The sequence below is a fragment of the Saccopteryx bilineata genome, chromosome 3 (genome assembly GCF_036850765.1).
Source record: "Saccopteryx bilineata isolate mSacBil1 chromosome 3, mSacBil1_pri_phased_curated, whole genome shotgun sequence".
Classification (NCBI taxonomy): domain Eukaryota; kingdom Metazoa; phylum Chordata; class Mammalia; order Chiroptera; family Emballonuridae; genus Saccopteryx; species Saccopteryx bilineata.
Genome location: NC_089492.1, coordinates 37,892,140 through 37,912,925, shown reverse-complemented (window position 1 = coordinate 37,912,925; position 20,786 = coordinate 37,892,140). Strand labels below are relative to the sequence as shown.

General features: G+C 45.3%; 1 protein-coding gene across 3 annotated transcripts in view; it reads left to right on the top strand.

Moving 5' to 3' along the window:
* Positions 1-20,786, top strand: part of MATN2 (matrilin 2) — a 167,045-nt gene that overhangs the window by 45,762 nt on the left and 100,497 nt on the right. For all 3 annotated transcript variants that reach the window (XM_066265999.1, XM_066265998.1, XM_066265997.1), the window contains exon 3: positions 12,331-12,900. In XM_066265999.1, coding sequence (XP_066122096.1) covers positions 12,331-12,900 — 570 coding nt within the window. The remainder of the gene's footprint in view (positions 1-12,330; positions 12,901-20,786) is intronic.

The window sequence follows — 20,786 nt, the reverse complement described above, 5'->3', positions numbered from 1 at the left end:
AAATGAAGGGAGAGACAGAGACAGAGACAGAAGAAGGGAGAGAGACAGAAGTCTCAATTCACCGTTTCATTTAGTTCTTCCATTTAGTCGTGCACTCATTGGTTGCTTCTTGTATGTGCCCTGACTGGGGATGGAACCCACGACCTCAGTGTGCCAGGGTGACACTCTATCTGCAAAGTCACCCAGCCAGAGACTTGCCTGTGAACTTTCGTTCTGCTTGTAGGTGTTGGAAAGAACTTAATAGAATAAAGATTGACATTTCAACCATATCTTGTGTGTTCTTGAGAGAAGCACATGGTATGTGGTGACTTGAATGGTATCAGTGGCTTTTCACACAGCCCGTTGAGACAACTGGCTCTCTGATGAGATGCATAGAGCCAAGAGGAGAAAACCAGAGTGTCTCTGGAAGAACAGGGGGCCTGGCTAGACACAATGTTCTTTCCCCCAGTCATTGTGTGCTTTCTCTCTTCTCCCACCAGGCATTCAGGGCAGGATGTATATGAGGGAAAGCCACGAAAATCACCCCCACCTGGATGTATATTGTTACTTCTATTCTCCGTAGTTGTCCAAGAGGTAGAGAGATTACAGTGGGCATCCCTTATCCATGGGAATATGTTTCAAGACCCCCAGTGGATTCCTGAAACTATGGATAGTACCAAATCCTTTATATAGTACATTTTTTTCTATACTGTACATACATACAATGAAGTTTAACTTATAAATTAGGCACAGCAAGAAATTAATAATAATAACTAATAATAAAATAGAAGAATTATAACAATATTCTATAATAAGTTTTGTGAATGTGGTCTCTTTCCCTGATAACTGAGACTTAGCTACTAAAGACTGACAGGCAAGGAGTATAGAGTGTGGATACACTGGACAAAGGCTGATTCACTTCTCAGGTTAAACGGTGCTAGATTTTATCGTGCTACTCAGAATGGAATAGAATTTAAAAGTTATTAATTGTCACCTGACCGGCGGAAGTGCAGTTGATAGAGCATCAACCTGGGATGCTGAAGTCCCAGGTTCAAAACCCCGAGGTTGCCAGCCTGAGCATGGGGTCGCAGGCTTGAGTGTGGGATCACTGACGTGATCCCATGGTTGCTGGCTTGAGCCCAAAGGTTGCTGGCTTGAGCCCAAGGTTGCTGGCTTGAGCAAGGGGTCGCTAGCTTGGCTGGAGCCCCCTGGTCAAGGCACATATTGAGAAGCAATCAATGAACAAGTAAAATGATGCAACTACGAGTTGATGCTTCTCATCTCTTTCTCTACCTGTCTGTCTTTCCCTTGCGCAAAAAAAAAAAAAAAAGAAAAGTTATGAATTTTTTACTTCTGAAATTTTCCATTTAATATTTTTAGTCAGTTGACCGCAGGACACCTCAGATAAGGGGGACTACTGTATTTGCTATGTTAATGAGGGTTCATGCCTCCTCATTCAGAAGTACAATTTCTAGTGACTGTTCTTTGTGATTGGGGCTCTTTGGGCTAAGTGTATGTTATGATTAGGATTATCAAAAAATACTTTATTTACCCTGCCTCATTTTGCAGTCATTTGTATCTTGTCTTGCTGACCCCTGGACTGTAAGCCCCTCGAGGCCAGGGAGTGCATCTTCATGTCAATATCCCCACAGCCCCCACATCGCATTCTGTCCATAGTGCCTTCAGTTCGCTGCCTTCTGCGTGCCAGAGCAAGGGGTTGGTGAAGTGGGGTGAGTAAGGACCAGTCATGCCCTCATAGGTTTGCACTGTGGTTGAGGGGGCTTGCAGGACAGTAAATATGGTATCTTGGAGGTGACATCACTGCATGTTAAGTTATTAATTGTGCTTATTGCCATCACTACCTGGTGAAGCAGAGGCGTGTTTGGACTTGGGTAGGTGCAGCAGGGGCATCTCTGGAGCTCACAGCAGTAATGCCCCAGGGCACTGGCCCAGGGCTGAGGATGAAGAGGCCATTTAGACTTTAGCGAGTATGTCTTGAGTTAAGCTTTAACTCCTGCATCTTATTCCAATCTGTTTGTGGTCCTGCCCACATTTATCTGGGAATGAATGTGTTAACTGGTAACTGGGAGGTTATCAGGTAACGTTCTTCTCTGGGATATTTTCCTGTTCTGAGAAGACTCTTCACTCTAGGTCACCTACTGGAAAACAGAGCTAAACACGAAGGTACTAGAACCAGACTGGTTGGGTTTGAAGTCCCTGTTCCACCACCACTCATACTCTCTGTGCCCGTAGACTCATTATTTAGCCTTTTAAGCCTCAGTGTCCTCATCTATAAGTCAGGGTAATAGTGGTGCCCACCTTGTTTGTTTTCTGAACCTAATTGAAAGCCAAGACATATCTTACATACACATTGAAACAGAATGTGGATGAGAAAACACCAAAGAGAATCCAGGATGTATGCTTGCCGTATATACAAGGTCACTTCTGGTTGTGGGTGGGTGCTGGGTCACAGAAAGGGGTCCCCTGACATCGCCTTCTCCTCTGGACTCCTGGCTCTGTGACAGATGGTCTCTCAGGTTCCGATGCCCCTTTGGATAGAGTTCTCAGATCTGTTGTGCCCAAGAATCACCTGGACAATTACAAGTACAGATTCTTGGGTCTTGACCCCGAGGGCCCATCAAGGGAAGGTTTTCAAAAATAGGTAATCATGCCCTGGCTGGTTGGGTCAGTGGATAAAGCGTCAGCCTGGCATATGGATGTCCCAGGTTCGATTCCCAGTCAGGACACACAGAAGAAACAAACATCTGCTTCTCTCCCTCTCTCTCTCCCCCTTCTCTCCCTCTTCCCCTCCCACAGCCAGTGGCTCAGTTGGTTTGAGTGTCAGCCTCAGGTACTGAGGATAGCTCAGTTGATTTGAGCATCGTCCCCAGACGGGGGTTGCCTAGTAAATCCTGGTCGGGGCGCATGCGGGAGTCTTGTCTCTCTATCTCCCCTCTTCTCACTTAAAAAATTAGGTGATCACAGAGCCCAGTCTTAAACTGAGGAGGCAACTAAGAGGGGATGGTGTGTAGGGAACTGCAAACTTTTTTATATCACTGGGGTATAGGGAAGGGAGTGTTGAGCTGGTCCAGGAGGCCAAATGTTCATTAGTTCATTCTCCCGTGAATGTCAGTGATCTTGCTGTCAGTGACCCTTAGGATAGTGGCTTTTGAAGAAATTGCTCTGATGAAACAGTATCCTGAGGCTCATTTATACTAAGAACTTCCAGCTGCCGAATGCAGCTATTGTAACTCTGATCAGTGTTCATATATAGGAAATATTCATATATAGGAAAGTTCTGCTGTAAAGATAGGAAGGGTAAGGTCTGTTTGTTGGGAGAGTCACTACTCTCCCAGGTCAGGAAAGCTGTTGATGAAGTGATGGAGGCCTTGTCGACAGACGGGATCAGGTGGGGGGAGTGAAAAAGGGTCTTCTTGGTAAGTAGGTTTCATTCCCTAAGCTTCTGCCAGCCACTAGGCAGTAAGAACTTGAGGTGTTGTGTTGAGAGGAATCCTGTGGATAAGCTTTGATTTTGAGGCTGGGGGTGTCTCCCAGGTTCTGGGGCTGGGAGCCTGAGGGCAACGTGCAAGGTTTGGGATTTGCCATCTGGTTTAAGATTTTATCATGTGACTGGGGTCAATCATGTCTCCTTTCCTGTGGTGTAAACAGTTTTTTGAGCCTTACATGTAGGACTTGACATTTATACCAATTAGGTTCATCTTGTTAGTTAGTTTTTTTGTTGTTGTTTTTTTTGACAGAGAGAGAGGGACAGCTAGGAACAGACAGACAGGAAGGGAGAGAGATGAGAAGCATCAGTTCTTTGTTGCAGCTCCTTAGTTGTTCAGTGATTGCTTTCTCATATGTGCCTTGACTGGGGGCGAGGCTATAGCTGGGCAAGTGACCCCTTGCTCAAGCCAGTGAACTTGGGCTCAAGCCAGCGACCTTTGGGCTCAAGCCAGTAACCATGGGGTCATGTCTATGATCCCACGCTCAAGCCAGTGACCCTTCACTCAAGCTGGTGAGCCCACGTTCAAGCTGGCGGCATCAGGGTTTCGAACCTGGGTCCTCCACGTCCTAGTTCTATGGTCTATCCACTGAGCCACTGCCTGGTCAGGCCATCTTGTTAGTTTCGACTCCAGCCCTCAGAACTCCATTTTGGTCCTGACTCTGTTATTTAACTTACTAGCATTTCCTCCCAGCATTATATGTTGTGGTGTAGAGAGGATCACAAATGCCCCCCACATTTGGACAAGTGTCTGGAAAATGTTGCCAAGCGGGGAATGATTTGCTAATGAGTCCAAGATATGTCTTAGATCCTATTAAGAAGTCCAGGGTGTCTCCCTAATATAATAAAATCGAGTTTTCAGGGTGTTCCCCAGTGGTTTTTAGGAAGATGTGAGTAGAGCATAACTGACTCAAATAAAGCCATAGCTCATCAAGTGCATTGTACGTTGTCTAGAACGAGGTAATGCGGCAGCTGGTGACTTGACTAGTGAGGAAATTGGAGAAGTAAGAATCAACTGTGGTTTTTCCAGCCCTGGCCAAGGATCATGGTACCCTAACCAAATGCCCTAAATACAGGGGATTTGCAGGTTAAGTTACAGTGGGGGCCAAAATCAAAGATAGTCCAAATTGCCTCCAAAATAGCCAGGAACTCATCTGTAATCATTAAGAGCTAGTCATAGTCTGGAGACACCTGGGGACAGATCCATATGAGGTGGCTGCAGGGGCCACATCTCAGGCGTCTGTGGGCAGGTGGTCATGGGGATAACATTGCAGTGCTATGTTATGTGGTCGTCTTTTCTCTCCGTTATCTGTGTCTCTTTCTTTCTCTGACCAGCCCATATAGTGCAATTTATGTAAATCAAACACCCATGGGATGCAATTTCCCTGAGCTATTTTATATTCTTATAATGGTGAATATGTACCACTTTTACAGTTTGAAGAGACTAATTCATATGATCTTTCCATTTTTTTTTGCTCTGACTTGCTGTCCACCTAACAGCCCTGCATCATAAATGTGGCTTTATCTGGAAGTTTATGTCCTGATTGTTGATGTGGCGAGTCTTGTCTGCCTGCCCTTTTTATTTCTCATTGAAAAATAATGTTAGCACTAATAATCAGTGTCTCATAAGTACAATGGACTCGTGAACAGCACAGAAGCACCAACCTGGCAGTTGAAAATTTGTGTATGACTTTTGACTTCCCCAAAGCTTAACTACTAACAACTTGGTGTTGACCAGAAGCCTAACCAATAACACAGACAGTTGATAAAACACATACTTTGTGTGTTATATGTATTATATACTATATAAATACTGAAAATAAAGTGAGCTAGAGAGAAGAGAATATTATTAAGCTCATAAGGAAGAGAAAATATGTTTACATTATTTATTGAAGAAAATTCATGCATAAGTGGACCTGTGCAGTTCAAACTTGTGTTGTTTAAGGCCAAATATATTTATGTAATTAGCTAATTTACCTTTTTTCAGTTTCTTAGAAGTAGATAAAATTAGGTATGCCAATCTTTTTTTTTTTTAATTTTCCCATTCATTTGAAAGAGAGAGAGAGAGAGAGAGAGAGAGAGAGGGGAAGGGGCAGAGAGAGAGAGAGAGAGAGAGAGAGAAGCATCATCTCATTGTTCCACGTAGTTGTTCCATTTAGCTGTGCAGTCATTGATTGCTTCTCTACATGCCCTGACTGGAGATCCAACCGCAACCCTGGTGTTCCCTCTCGGGGAGGAGGAACGAGGGTTTGCTCACAGAGTCACCCGGCCAGGACTGAGCACTTTAATTTTTGTTGAAGAGCACCAGACACTAAAACCAGGTTGGTAAACTGATCCAAGTTCATGTGCCAACTCTGATTGGTACAGAAGTATGTGGGGGGGCAGCATTATAGAGGATCCTGAGGCTGAACCCAAGCTGAGTAGGAGAGTAATGTCTGACAGAGACAAGAAAAAAAAAAAGGTGGAGCATTGTTCAGCCTGCCCCAGAGCTTGGGTAGTCATGCAGAGAGACAATCAGCCATCCTCCCCCAGCCCCTTTCTGAGCACTCTATCTTTTTTGGGTCTACCTATTTCATTGTATCCTATTATTATTTGTCCATATGCCTGCCTTTCACAATTGGGAGTTTTTCCTTCATCGTAATCCCAGAGCCTGACACACAATAGGTACACACTAAATATTTGTTGAATGACTGGCTTTATGTAGCTAATATACATATGTGGAATCTGCATTTCTTCTTCATTAGAGTTAATTATTTGCCTTGCTGAGACCCAAACTATACAAATCCTGATTCGCCTGATTCATCCTATCTAGGAATAAAAACATAAATTGTGTATGCTCTTTCCTCTCCTTAAATTTTTTGCTGGCTCATAATAATAATGGTTTCTCTCTCTCTCTCTCTCTCTCTCTCTCTCTCTCTCCCTCCCTCTCTTTGTCTCATCATAAAGCAGCCTTAATTTTTCTCCCCAGTGTCCCTTTGAAACTTTCAATGAGCCAGTTTTTTCTCTGTTTATGACATTTTCATCTGCTTTATAGTGTTTCTGGTCCTTCGTAGGGAATTTTAAAAACTCGGTGATTATTCCTAGAACAATTTTAGTTCCTGGTCACTGCCACTTTTTCCAACATTACTCTTGTCATAATTCTTGGTGATTTCAATATCCATATGAATGATTCTTCAATAGCTCTGACTTCCTTTTCTCCAATATTTTTGTCCTCTACCATATCTTAGCCATTGCCCCTCTTATCCTATTCTTGGCCCTGTGATCATAATAATTGCAGTCCTGTCATAATCTCAGTTTAAACCTCCTATCCTCCCAGCTCACCCCTTCTAATGCCTTCTAGTATTCCAACTTCAGTAATCCTGTGACCTTATCTGGACTTTTAGTTCACTGATCCTGCTCCTTCTCTGGCCTTCACCCCCTCATTTCCTCTACTCTCTGCCCTCTGAGTTTAATCCCTCAGGAAGACATTATAGTCTCCCTGTCGATTGCCTTTGCCGCTCTACTGATTCATCACTCTTGCTTGACTGACAGCCCTGGTTTAATCCACTTTTGCCTGCTTTCCCCCTCTACCTGTACAGCTGAGTGTGGCTAGAGCAAAACACTGTGTTATTGGCCTTGTTTCAATTTCACAATCAGCATCCTCAAGTCGGCCTTGAATACCTCCCAGAAATCATACTCTAGTTCCCTTATCCATATACTCTTGCACTGTCCTACAAATAGTTACGTTTTTCACTTGTATTATTCAGTTTTCTACACTTCTTTTTTTTAATGCCCACAAACCATCTGCTAGTGGGAACTTTGCTGGGAATTGGTATGAAATAGCATATTTTCTGAAATCCATTCCCCTCTCTCACTCAGCCCTGGGCATTGGCCTATTGTCTAGAGGCCATATCCCTCCTGTTCCCCACATTCCCTTAAAGATCCAGGGCCCCGGCTCCCCATCTCACCTGTCCCATACTTCAGTCTCCTGTTGGCTGTGGTTCTACTAATTTCTCCATAAGCACTTGTCAAGAGAATGAGAATGGGAACGATTAGCAACCTGACTTACTGGGCCACTGCTATTCAGGAAGGCAGGCATCTGTTTTCATCATTTTATTAAATAAAAAAACAACACACAAATAAACATTTAGCAGAGGAGAAGCACTTGGTAGGAGGCAGGCAAATATGGGCCATAGCTTTCGGGCTCTGTGAATACAGGGAAGGAAAGAACTGACCCCAGAGAGTCGGTGCAGCCCTGGTACATCTTGAGTACGCTGGAATGGCAAGTCTGAAAGGACAAAATCCTTTCTGAGCAATGCATGGGCTCTGGAGCCAGTCAAGATAGTTGGCATTCAGATCCCTGCTCCTTAACTGCCTAAGTATGAGACCTTGAGCTAGTTATTTAACCTTTCTAGACTTACTGTCCTCCTCTGCAAAATGGGAATAGTAACAGTACCTACTCCCTAAGGTGGGTGTGAAAAATAAATAAGCCAACATATGGAAAGTGTCAGAACAAGGCCTAGTACCTATAAGTACTCAATACACAGTACCTATAAGTCATTACTGTAGTCTCTTTTGAGTCTTAGAACAGATCCAGGAGGTATTATCCCCATTGCACAGAGCAGAGACGATGGGCCAGAGAGGTGAAGGAGAGGCTCAAGATCATGTGGACGGAAAGTGGCAGAGGCCAGACTTGCTCCGAGATCACAGGACTCAACTACTGTCTCACTGAGTATTTGCAGCTCCCTTTCCATCTCCGGATTACATCATTTGACCCTTATCACAGAGATTCATATTACTGCCTTCTCCAGACATGCCCAGATCTTCCCAGGCAAATATTACTGTACAATTACATGGTCACGATTGAATTTAGCCAGAATAAGGAGGCTGATTAGCGACAAATCAGTAACCCTGAAAGAGGGAAATCACTCCAAGGTTGCGTGCTATAATTCTGCTGGGGTAGGAATACTGCTTAAAATGGTCCTGGCTCGAGTTCACCCTCACTGCAAGGGCAAGAGACATTTGGTCAATGTGTGGGCTTTGGAATCAAGCTGATGGTACTGGAAGTGTTATGGACAGGGTCCACACTGTCACTTTAAGGTTCAAGGGATGACATTTTAGGATATGTTCACAAACCCTCTTCCAGTTGCTTTTGAAAGTCTGTTGTGAGGGTCCAGAAGGAAGATCATTGTATGTTCTCCCAGGCTAAAGAGACAGGGATGCCATTTATCAGAACCATTGTGTGAAAGGAACACACACAGAGAAGAGTCACTGTATGGAAACATCTCTCAACAGTCCCCATATGGAGAAGCTATTGGGTTCTTCACAGCAAATATTCCAGAGTGCCCTCAAGTGTTTACAAAACTCATGTTGTAATGCCAGCTCATGTTGTTTTGAGAAATTTTCAAGGTACCTGCTATAAAATGGTGAAAAGGGCACCAGTGTAGTCCCCAGTCTGACCTTAATGAGCCATCAGACCTTGTGGACATAGAGTCACCTCTGAACTTCAGTTTCCCCTTTTGAAAAGTGAGTGACTTAGACTCTATTTGACCCCTTCATCTCTAAAGATTGTATTAGTCTCTGAGTCCCTGAACCTCATTTAATTCACAAATGTTGACTGAGGACTTAATGTGTTCCCAACTGCATGGCTACACAGGTGGATGAGACTAGTTTCCCACTTTGGGGAATTCCCAGTGAGATAGTGAGGTCATGACCTGCCAGAACTTCTTTTCACTGAAGAGCTCTCTAGTACTTGAACTGGTGGTTCTCAGAGGATGTTCCCTGGAGCAGCTGCATTACCTGGGAACTTGTTAGAAATGCAAATTTTCAGGTACCACCTGTAGAATCAGAAACTCGCACGCGCGCATGCATGTGTGGCCAACTGGTCTTAGTTTTTAACAAGTCCTCCAGGGAACGAGAAGACACTTGAAGTTTGAGAATCACTGAACTGGCCCTTTCAGGGACAAGTTGTGAGACTGTGCTTGTGAGCCCTCAAGGGACCTGAGGAGATGTCTTGAAGAAGACTTGGACACTTGGGCTGCCAGGACCCATTTTCAACTCATAAAAACAGCTCCTTTGTAACAGCCAACAACATTTTGAACCTTTGTAGTATTTTTGTAAATGAACAGGCATTGTGAAAACTACCCATTTGTTTTGACAAGAACGAATTGATTTAGCACATAATTCGCTGTGGAATTTCCAAAGCTTCCCTGTAAATTGATTGTAATGCTTGGTGGGATGTTAACACTGTGACTAAGACTCACAGTAAGAATCCCAGTCTGAGGAGGACTCACTCTTTATTTCCAGAGAAGAGGAGAGGGGACAGACTGCTGTCTCCCTTCTTCCCTTCCGAGGAGCCTTCAGTGAAAATCCTCCTCTAGGGCAGGGTCTGAGCCTGGTTCCGATTCTCAGCAGGTGGAAATCACTGGACCACATTCTTCCTGAACTAAGTTCACACATCAAAGGTGGAAGACTTCAGGGTGGGGCAGGTAAGGCTCCTAGAAAGGGGTCAGCCTTTGCTCTTGGATCTTGTCTTCTTACGTGGACCTGTGGGTCTGTCATCCATTGCTCCAACCCAGGGCTATGTGCTAGACCCTAGACCTTCAGGAAAACTAGAAAAAAAGCACCCCCTCCAGATGCCTTGCAGGGTGAACACCCCTCAAAGCTCAAAGTTTTTCTTAAATTTTCACAACCACCCAATGAAATGGATATTAGTGTTGTCTCCATATAGTTTTTATTCTTCTAAATTATAAGAGGTTTTCAAACCTTCAGCACCTCCACTTCCTCATCTATCCAATGAGTGTATACGTCTAGCTCCTTTCTCAAGAGCTAGCTCTGAAAATCAAATGAGATCGTAGTAATAAAAGCCCTCCAGAAAGATGTTAGAACATGCTACAAATGTTAGGTTTTATATTGATCTTATCCCAGAGTCCTCAAAGGCAGGTTCTGGGGCCTCTGGTTTAAGTAACTCACCTCAAATTCACACAAGACCCAGTATTGTGAGACTTGTGAGGCCACAGTGGACGAGCTGTGTGTTCAGGCACTCAGGCAAGTCACAGCCTGGCAAGCTGGCCTGGATGGGATGATGTCATGGCCTTTCTTATTTCTCATTTTAATGACTGGGTTCACTGTTTCATTTTTGGCTTTTTCTCTTCTTCTTGCAGCTGTGGATTTAGGGCAAGCATTTGAGATCCCATTTCTAATCCCTATCAAATGTGAATTTAGCTATAATGTCTGCGGAAAGGAGGAGGGACTCCCCCTGGCTAGAGACAGTAGCTCAGAACATCTGAGAAATTCCAGCAGAAATGCCCAATTTCCACCCTCTGAGGCAGATGGTCTCTCATCTCATCCGCTATCATCCTTTTCCCAGAATGCAGTGAGTTTTATCCATGGACTCAAACCTTGTATAGCCTTCTTGCTTGGGTGCTTAAGGAATAAGTATGGTGGTTGTAGTGTTAAGGGCGAGACTTAACATTGGCCACTGTCCAATTTAACTGTGTCCTTTGTTGAAAAGTTTCTTGGCCAGGTCCCTTATCCATGTCCACCACGGCCCTGGTTGAGGCTGACTCCCCCTCTCAGCCAGATTAGTGCAACAAGGATCTGGATCACCCACCTTGCAAACCACTGCCATACTCAATTGACTTCTTATGATGCAATTTCTCTACAGCAGAGTTGTTACATCAGATGATGCCAATCGTATTATACCCATCACTGTGGCATCGTGTACAGATTTCTCAGTCTGAATTTATTTATTTATTTATTTATTATTTATTTTTTTTCTGAAGCTGGAAACAGGGAGAGACAGTCAGACAGACTCCCGCATGCGCCCGACCGGGATCCACCCGGCACGCCCACCATGGGGCGACGCTCTGCCCACCAGGGGGCGATGCTCTGCCCATCCTGGGCGTCGCCATATTGCGACCAGAGCCACTCTATCTAGCGCCTGAGGCAGAGGCCACAGAGCCATCCCCAGCGCCCGGGCCATCTTTGCTCCAATGGAGCCTTGGCTGCAGAAGGGGAAGAGAGAGACAGAGAGGAAAGTGCGGCGGAGGGGTGGAGAAGCAAATGGGCGCTTCTCCTATGTGCCCTGGCCGGGAATCGAACCCGGGTCCTCCGCACGCTAGGCCGACGCTCTACTGCTGAGCCAACCGGCCAGGGCCAGTCTGAATTTAAAGGCCTTTGATAAATGGCTTCAGGCTACCCCTCCATCTTAACTTCTACCTGTGACTCCTGGTAGTTCCATCACCACTTATTCTGTTATCCACCATAGTCACACCATCTTGGGCTTCTGTTCATGTGTCCCTCTCTATGTGTGCCTTCTCTCAGTTCAATCACTGTGTATTCATAAGTCTAACTCCTGTCCTGTCTCCATGACCCCAACCCACTAATATCCTTGTTCTTGGTGCAGTAGTTTCATACTAGCTATTCTTTCACTTGTTTCATTAGTTAAGTCTCTGCCGGTAGGTTGTAAGCTCCATGACATTGGTCCCTATGCTAGGCTTCTTCCATACCCCCTGCAGTATCCAGGCAAGCTTCTGTGGCATACAGTAAACCACGAAGTCATTTTGACCCTGATCCTGTGTTTGACTACCTGAAAACTGCATTGACAACTTTCTAGAAACTAAAGTGTTCATTTATCTTGTGAAAGCAAATAGTATTTGTCATCACTACTCACGACTATTCAGTCATGCCCATGCACATGTAACTTTCACACACACACACACCTTACAACTTTTCCAAATGTGAAGGAAACCTGAGGAAGATTGGAGGCTTGAAAGGTGATCCCTAGCCCTACAATTTTCAACAGCAGCCAACTTACACTGCTTCCTTCACTCTTCTAACACACTTGGCCTCTCCTCTTTCCCCAGAGAGCTCCTGTGAAAACAAGCGGGCAGACCTGGTCTTCATCATCGACAGCTCCCGTAGTGTCAACACCCATGACTATGCCAAGGTCAAGGAGTTCATTGTGGACATCTTACAGTTCTTGGACATTGGCCCTGACGTCACCAGAGTGGGCCTGCTCCAATATGGCAGCACCGTTAAGAATGAGTTCTCCCTCAAGACCTTCAAGAGGAAATCTGAGGTGGAGCGTGCTGTCAAGAGGATGAGGCACTTATCCACAGGCACCATGACGGGGCTGGCCATCCAGTATGCCCTGAACATTGCTTTCTCAGAGGCAGAGGGTGCCCGGCCCCTGAGGGAGAATGTGCCGCGGGTCATAATGATCGTGACGGATGGGAGACCACAGGACTCTGTGGCCGAGGTGGCTGCAAAGGCCCGGGACACAGGCATCCTGATCTTTGCCATTGGTGTGGGCCAGGTGGACTTCAACACGCTGAAGGCCATCGGGAGTGAGCCTCACGAGGACCATGTCTTCCTGGTGGCCAACTTCAGCCAGATGGAGTCGCTGACCTCAGTGTTCCAGAACAAGTTGTGCAGTAAGTCCTGCCCCTGAGGCTCTTCCGGGGGCATCATTATGATCTATTTATTTATCTTCCAGGGTTCATTCTGTGCTGCCGCATCGCGGGTACTGGGCCTGCAAGGGGTGTTCGGCAAAGTCCAAGATGGACACAACATTTTGGGGGGTTTACACTCTAGCGAAAAAGACAGATATAAGCACAAAGTTACATAAATAAGTAAGTAACTGCAGTTGTAACAGTGTAATGGAGGAAGAATCCAGGGCAGGACCTGGCCTAGTCCAGGCTGCTCAGGAAGACTTCCCGGGGAAGGGACATTTAAACCCAAACTGCAGAATGAGTAAGAGTAGGTAGGTGAACTTTCTCCAGCACACTGAACTGTCCTGGCATTCCCTAAGTAGGAATTCATGAGTTAGAGTAGGGAGGGGACTGGAAGGGCAAAAATAATGGCATAATTTCTCCCTGCTGGTGTGGCATACAAGCATATCTGTCCCGTGGTGGCGCTAGCCCTGGTGTTTGCCCAGCTGACAGAGGCCCCGTGTGTGCGGTCCGGGTGCCGTCCCACCTGTTAACATGGCAGGAGGTGCCGCCCCACTTTCCGGCTTGCTTTTCTGTAAGAGTAGGTCTCCCCAAGACCTGGAGCTGCTTTTTGCCACTCTGTGGATCTTCTTGCCTCTCTCGACCTCTACCCCTGCTCTCCACAGGCTTCTCTCTCCCCTCCTTCTAGACTCCTTCCAGTGACCTCCAGCCCAGGTTCCTGCCTCAGCTGGTTCCAGCGGGTCAAATGCTCTCTCCCCAGTTTCCTGCATCTGCAGGTATCTTCTCATCCCTCCTCCACGGCCAGGGGCCTGGGGCCCAGTGTGCCCACCCAGGCTCCACCGGATTCCCTGGAAACTGAAGAAGTGCCTTCTGGCCTGGTAAACAGTGTCCAGTCTTGCCTTTACCACCCCCATTGGTCCCTGTCCCTTACAACTTCCATGCTTCTTTGATGGGAAAACAAAAGGAAATATCTATTTTGAAATGATTAGTATTTCCCTGGAGTATGAGTGGAGAATGAACTCAAGGACCAGACTTATCTCCAAGTCCCCAAGAGCAGAAACCTGCCCCTCTGGAGCTCTGAGGACCAGTTCTCAGAAGGTGACACAGCCTAGACGCCCCCCTCACCCCCCATCCCCATGGAAGCCTCAGAGAGTAAGAATGGTGTGCCTTTGATGTGTCTTTTTTTTTTTTTTTTAATTCCTTTATGAGAACTAGCCTCAGAAAATGAAATCATTTACTTACAAATCAATTTCATGAAGGAAAAAATTTTTCTTTGCAGCGTCACTTAGAAAAAGTTCAGAAGTGCCATTGTCCCTGATGCCACAGAAGGGCTGTCACTGCGGTGCGCTGGGGCCTATGTCACCTGGGAAACTTCACCCAGTAGAACGCACTGCAAACATTTTTAAGGTTTATGACTTGAAATGATTTATGCAGAACTTATGTTTCCCTTTTCCTGGAAATATTAAGAAAGAAATTGGTTCCATAACAGTTTTGATGGGTGTATTCATTTGTCTTTGGAAAAGGTTAATGGAGGAGTCCTTTCGTAAGTGCTCTGGACCTACCAGCAAATGGAAAGGTAATCGGATGGGTCCGAGGATGTGGGCTTGACCCCAGAAGAAACTTCTCCGTGTTCCTTCTGACAAGCAAAATTGAAAGGCAATGTGAATCTCTCCCCCACCACTTCGTTTTAGTCTGGAAGCCCTAGGAAAACATCGCTGCTATGCCCTCCGTTTGTTTGTTCGTTAGTTCGTGGGGCCTGAGAACGGACTCCCACCCCCACCCCGCAGGAGACCAGCTCCTGTCTCACCACATTGCCGGGCTCTGCTGAACAGACTCAACTGTCTTCAAAGGTTGAGGGGGCCCCAGGGGGCTTAGATCAACTGTGCAGTAAAGATCACACAGTGACTGACATTTATAAAGCCCTTTCCCTTCTGTTTTTGCATTTGATCCTTCCAAGAACCTGGGAGGCAACACAATACTGCCCCTCCCTCTCTACAGGTTAGTGAGCTTGTTAAGTAAGTGAATTCCCCAAGAACAAACAGACAGCAGGTGGTGGGTTCCACTTCCAAAGCTATTGCTCGTTTTATTCCTCCACACACCACACACCGTGAGTTATAAATTCCTCTTTTAAGGCAGAGCGTTTCTGACGGCAGCCTCCACCATTGGCCGTGCTGGGGTAAACCAGCTTTGAGGTTGACATTCACCTCAGAGTTTGATGGGAAACCTCAGGTACAGGGTAGGGGGTGGGGAGCAGACTCCAGTCTCAGAGACCCCACCTGCATGGCCGGCTGCATGGTTCTGAGCAAATCTGTAAAATGGGGGTTTTACCCACAGAGGTAGATGTGTGAGCAGGCGCTATGAACTGTAGAGCACCAGGTTGTGTATGGTCTGGTCAGCTACATGGAGGACCAGCAGACTGTCAGCTTTGGTCAGTGCTCCTGTTGTCAGGCAACCGCCATGAGTGTCCTCCAAGTTGCAGATAGCATCTCTGAAGCTTTGCAAGTTTCAGCTGTTCCTTAAACATTCATTGAGCTGAACTGTGATAATAACAGCTGAGTTAGTCCTAGGCTAGGTACTTTCCATACATTATTTTATTTCATACTTATAACAGCCTATGAGGCAGGTACTATCATTACCTTCACTACAGAAATAGGAACTGAGGCTTAGAAAAGCACAGCAAATTCAAGTCTCAAAGTTGGAGATTCAGACTGCAGTCTTCCCGGCTCCGGAGCTCTTATCCACCAGGTGTCAGGCCCGCGGCTTCCAGGCTGCTGGGAGGATGCTCTCATCACAGACAAACGGGATGTGGGCTATATCACATATGCACTTCAGTGGCCTTGGGGAAGGTCACCTAGCACTGGGGACCTCTGATTAAAAAATGTCTGGGCCTACCTAGGGGCTCCAGGAGAGCTTTGAACAGGAGATAATAATAATCAATAACATTTACTGATTTTAATATGTGCAGGTGCTGTTTTGAGCTACTAGCCTGTTATTTATTTTATTCACATAATAAGTCTGTGAAGTAGGTGCCTCTTATAATTCCCATTTTATTGAAAAGAAAATTAAGATCACAGAGGTTCAATAGCTTGTTCAAGGTCGCACAGCACTGTTGAGATGTGAACCCAGGCCTTCTGCCTCAGAAGCTACACTGTAAGCACTGTGTGTGACACAGATTTGAAAGGTGAGTAGGAGTTTACTGGCTATATAGGGAGGGTGACTGCAGAAAGCCAGGAAAGGAATGATATCTTCATTTTATTTTCTGTTTCATGAAAAACAAACAAACAAACAAAAAGAAAGCCGAGTCCAGATTCTCTCTTAATTTTGTGAGGTCACAAACGTGTAGCTTCTGAGGCAGAATGCCTGGGTTCACATCTCAACTCTACCACAGTGCTCTGTGACCTTGAACAAGTTATTGAACCTCTACGATCTCAATTTTCTTTTCAATAAAATGGGAATTATAGGAGGCACCTACTTCACAGACTTGTTATGTGAATAAAATAAATAACAGAGACATGGCCCATGGTTTGGAAAGTGCTGATGAAGGGCCCGGCAGGGAGGCGGAGGCCCTGGTTCACCTGGGGCCGGGGTTTCAGAGAGAAGAGGGCTGAAGAGCAGGTGCTGCAGACAGAGCTGGGAAACGCCACTGGACCTCCACCTGCCAGTGTGAATGAGGTAGGAACCTTTCCTGAACAGTTAGGAAGAGATTAGGCTCTGGAGCGAGACTACCCTTGGGTGCAAGTCCTGGCTCTGGCTCTCAATGGCCATGGATGTGAACTTGGACACAGTGATGGCTTTGTAACCATGGGCAGTGAATTCTCACACCCGCCAAAGCAGGGGTGGGGGTAGGAAGCCTGAGGTTTTATTCTCAGGCCACCCCTGAGACCACCAGAGAAACCCGGAGCCCAGGTTTCCTGTGAATTGAGGCCCTGTCTGCAAGATGACCAAAACCTACAGCCCTTCGATTCCATCATTTCCATCCAGTGAGGAGTTACACAGAATTTAGGGGCTGAAAAATGCATGTTTATCCCGAGCCTTCTGAAAGTCATTATAACCTGGGCAAGGCTGCTTTTAATTAACCTCTTGGTACCTGCTTCATCAACTTAGCCTGGTATTTGGAGCCTGGAGGTTGGCTGATCCTACTCTAATAGCTTCACCCCACCCCACCCAGGCACAATGTGAGACCCACCCTAATAACGTTCTTAAGACACACCTTTTATCAACTGACCTGGGCAAAGTCTACACTTACTGAGGCCCTGTTGTGTTAAATGGGAAGGAGATTGACTTCAATAGATGGTAACTTTACATACCCTGTAATTATTCTTTTCAAGACTTCCAGTCATCCCCACCACTCCTTTGATTATTGCTTTAATCATTCATGCATTCATTAATACACACTTATGAACATTCATATTTCCTAGCTAAGAAAATGCAGCCCTGCTGATTAGTGATTCCTTCCTCTGAGCATAAAGCCTAGACCCACTTTCAACCCAGAAGGCCTTCTAAGAAATGAGCCCATTGTAGGCCAGTGGAGGAGGCAGAGCTATCAGTCACCTCACAAGGGCCTGGCCCACGGGATAGAAGACATTAGGGCACGATGCCTGTAGACTCACTGAGCACTCACCCATAGAACTTGACAGATGGAAGTTTTTTATTCTACATTAGTAAAAATGTTTGGGGTTCTTTTGGTTGAGAGTAGTAGAAATCCAACTTGAATCAGTTTGAGAAAGGTGTAATTGCATTACAGTTCTCATGGAATTACTGAGAAGAATAATGAATGACAGTCCTACCTTCTCTCTACCTCTTCCCTCTGCTTGTTGATGGACTCCTCTGGCCCACGGGCAGAGAGCACGCCAGCCCCCAAGATACACTTGCTCGCAGTTTAAGCCCCTCTTTCCCATCCTAGTTCATAAATGCCAAGAAGGAACTGACTGTCAAACCCTGTCCCCCCCAGTGGCAGCCAGGAGCGGTGTGCCTCATACCAGCGCAGTAACTCCCACAGTCACTATGTGTTTGGGCGGTTTCTAGAGGAAGGGGGTGCCGCATAGACACAACAGTGTGTGTACTGAGGGTCCCTAGACTCTGTTCATGGTTTTAGCCTGCAGGTAAAGAAATAAGCCCAAAAGAGCTGCCCAGCTTCCCTGAGCTTCCCTCGCTTGTTTGAGGTAGAGGGGAACTGGAACACACGTCTGATTTCTAACCCATTACACCAAGTTACAGTTTCCTGGCTCCAGTTTCTTTTATGGTACAAGGCCCAAGTACGCCTTTCTGTCACTCTAAGACTCTATTCAATAGATCTTTTAATTTCCCCATTTGACAGGTGAAGAAAGTGAGAGTTTAGAGAAATGAAATAATTCATACCAGGTCATTCACAGTAAGCGGCAAAGCTGAGCGTTAATCTATTTCCAGAAGCAATCTTCTTCACCGCTGTGCTGTCTGCTGCCCAACAGACATTTTCTCTGCCTCACATCTCCTGTTGACATTTTTTTATCTGCGAGTTCCATTGAGAAGACAGGCACGGGGATCTTCACTTGGTCCTTGCACCAGTTAACTGCTGTGTCCCTGGTTTCCTAGCCTGCAGACTTCCCTCGTTGTGGAGGAAAAGAGTGACACGCGAAGGCTCCTCAGGAATGCCCTGTGCCCTTGGCAACTTGGCTCCAGCAGTGATAGAACACTGAATTTAGGAAATACTGAACCAGTGTTGCTAGGGGGAAAGCAGTGTCTGTTTAAAGACACTTTATTTAATATTTATCGTTGATTCATTAACTTTGACCACAGAGCCCACAGCAGCATTACTCATGCCTGAGTGAAATTTATCTCACGTGCATTTCCTCCACAAGGCGCATCACAGCCCTTGCGCTTGGGAACACGAGACGCACTTCCCTCACAGTTCACTCCAGCAAACTCCAGCAATATCCAGCAGTTTAAAAGCCAGCGTTTTAAAGAGAAAAACACCAACAAAAAGCACAAAAATGAGAAAGCAATGACATGAAGTAGACCTTGAAAAGGACACTTGACTATCATCGGGGAGCTGAAACAGAAGGCAGAGCAGCACCTGGCTCAACCTCAGGTGGCAACGTGTGCATCAGGCGGCTCAGAGCACGTCCGTGAACGATGGTGAAAGCACAGCGAGTACTGGCTTTAGGATCACAAATAAATTTTGGCAAGTAGGCAAAGTCACAGATACAGAATCTGCAGATAATGAGTATCAACTGTATGTGTCTTCACATTTTAACATCTTTGAAAAAGGGGAGAACATCTTAGGTTCCATGAAAGCTGGTATATACATCCATATAGATAGAATCTGTGACTAATATTAAGTGAAAAACCAAGTTGAAGAACAGTATATATAGAATGAACCCCTGTATGTAAAACAAAAAAAGGCCACCATGCTTATCGTTTGCTTTGTTAACATGTATGAGCATTCATTCCCCAGGTACTGGGTACTGTTCTAAGCACTTTACCGTCTTGATTATTTGAAAAAGTCCTTATGTACTAAACTCAGGGACCTGGGTTTTAAAGAGCATTTTATGAATTTGACTCCAATGGCAAGAGAAGTGATGGCAAAAATTAATGAATGGGACTACATCAGACTAAGAAGTTTTTGCTCAGCAAGAGAAACTGATAACAAAATAAACAGAAAGCCAACTAAATGGGAAATGATATTTTCAAACAACAGCTCAGATAAGGGCCTAATATCCAAAATATACAAAGAACTCATAAAACTCAACAACAAACAAACAAACAAACAAACAATCCAATAAAAAAATGGGAAGAGGACATGAACAGACACTTCTCCCAGGAGGAAGTACAAATGGCCAACAGATATATGAAAAGATGCTCATCTTCTTTAGTTATTAGAGAAATGCAAATCAAAACTGCAATGAGATACCACCTCACACCTGTTAGATGAGCTATTATTTACTTTTTAATTTTTTATTTATTTATTTATTCATTTTTAGAGAGGAGAGAGAGACAGAGAGGGAGAGAGAGGAGAGAGAGATAGAGAGAGAGAAGGGGGGAGGAGCTGGAAGCATCAACTCCCATATGTGCCTTGACCAGGCAAGCCCAGGGTTTTGAACCAGCGACCTCAGCATTTCCAGGTCGACGCTTTATCCACTGCGCCACCACAGGTCAGGCCAGATGAGCTATTATTAACAAGACAGGTAATAGCAAATGTTGGAGAGGCTGTGGAGAAAAAGGAACCCTCATACACTGTTGGTAGGAATGTAAAGTAGTACAACCATTATGGAAGAAAGTATGGTGGTTCCTCAAAAAACTGCAAATAGAACTACCTTATGACCCAGCAATCCCTCTACTGGGTATATACCCCAAAAACTCAGAAACATTGATACGTAAAGACACATGCAGCCCCATGTTCATTGCAGCATTGTTCACAGTGGCCAGGACATGGAAACAACCAAAAAGCCCATCAATAGACGACTGGATAAAGAAGATGTGGCACATATACACTATGGAATACTACTCAGCCATAAGAAATGATGACATCGGATCATTTACAGCAAAATGGTGGGATCTTGATAACATTATACGAAGTGAAATAAGTAAATCAGAAAAAACCAGGAACTGCATTATTCCATACGTAGGTGGAACATAAAAGTGAAACTAAGAGACATTGATAAGAGTGTGGTGGTTACAGGGGGAGGGGGGAAAGGGAGAGGGAAAGGGGAGGGGGAGGGGCACAAAGAAAACTAGATAGAAGGTGACAGAGGACAATCTGACTTTGGGTGATGGGTATGCAACATAATTGAAAGACAAGATAACCTGGACTTGATGATTTTTGAATATATGTAACCTGATTTATTGATGTCGCCCCATTAAAAAAATAAAATTATAATTAAAAAAAAAAG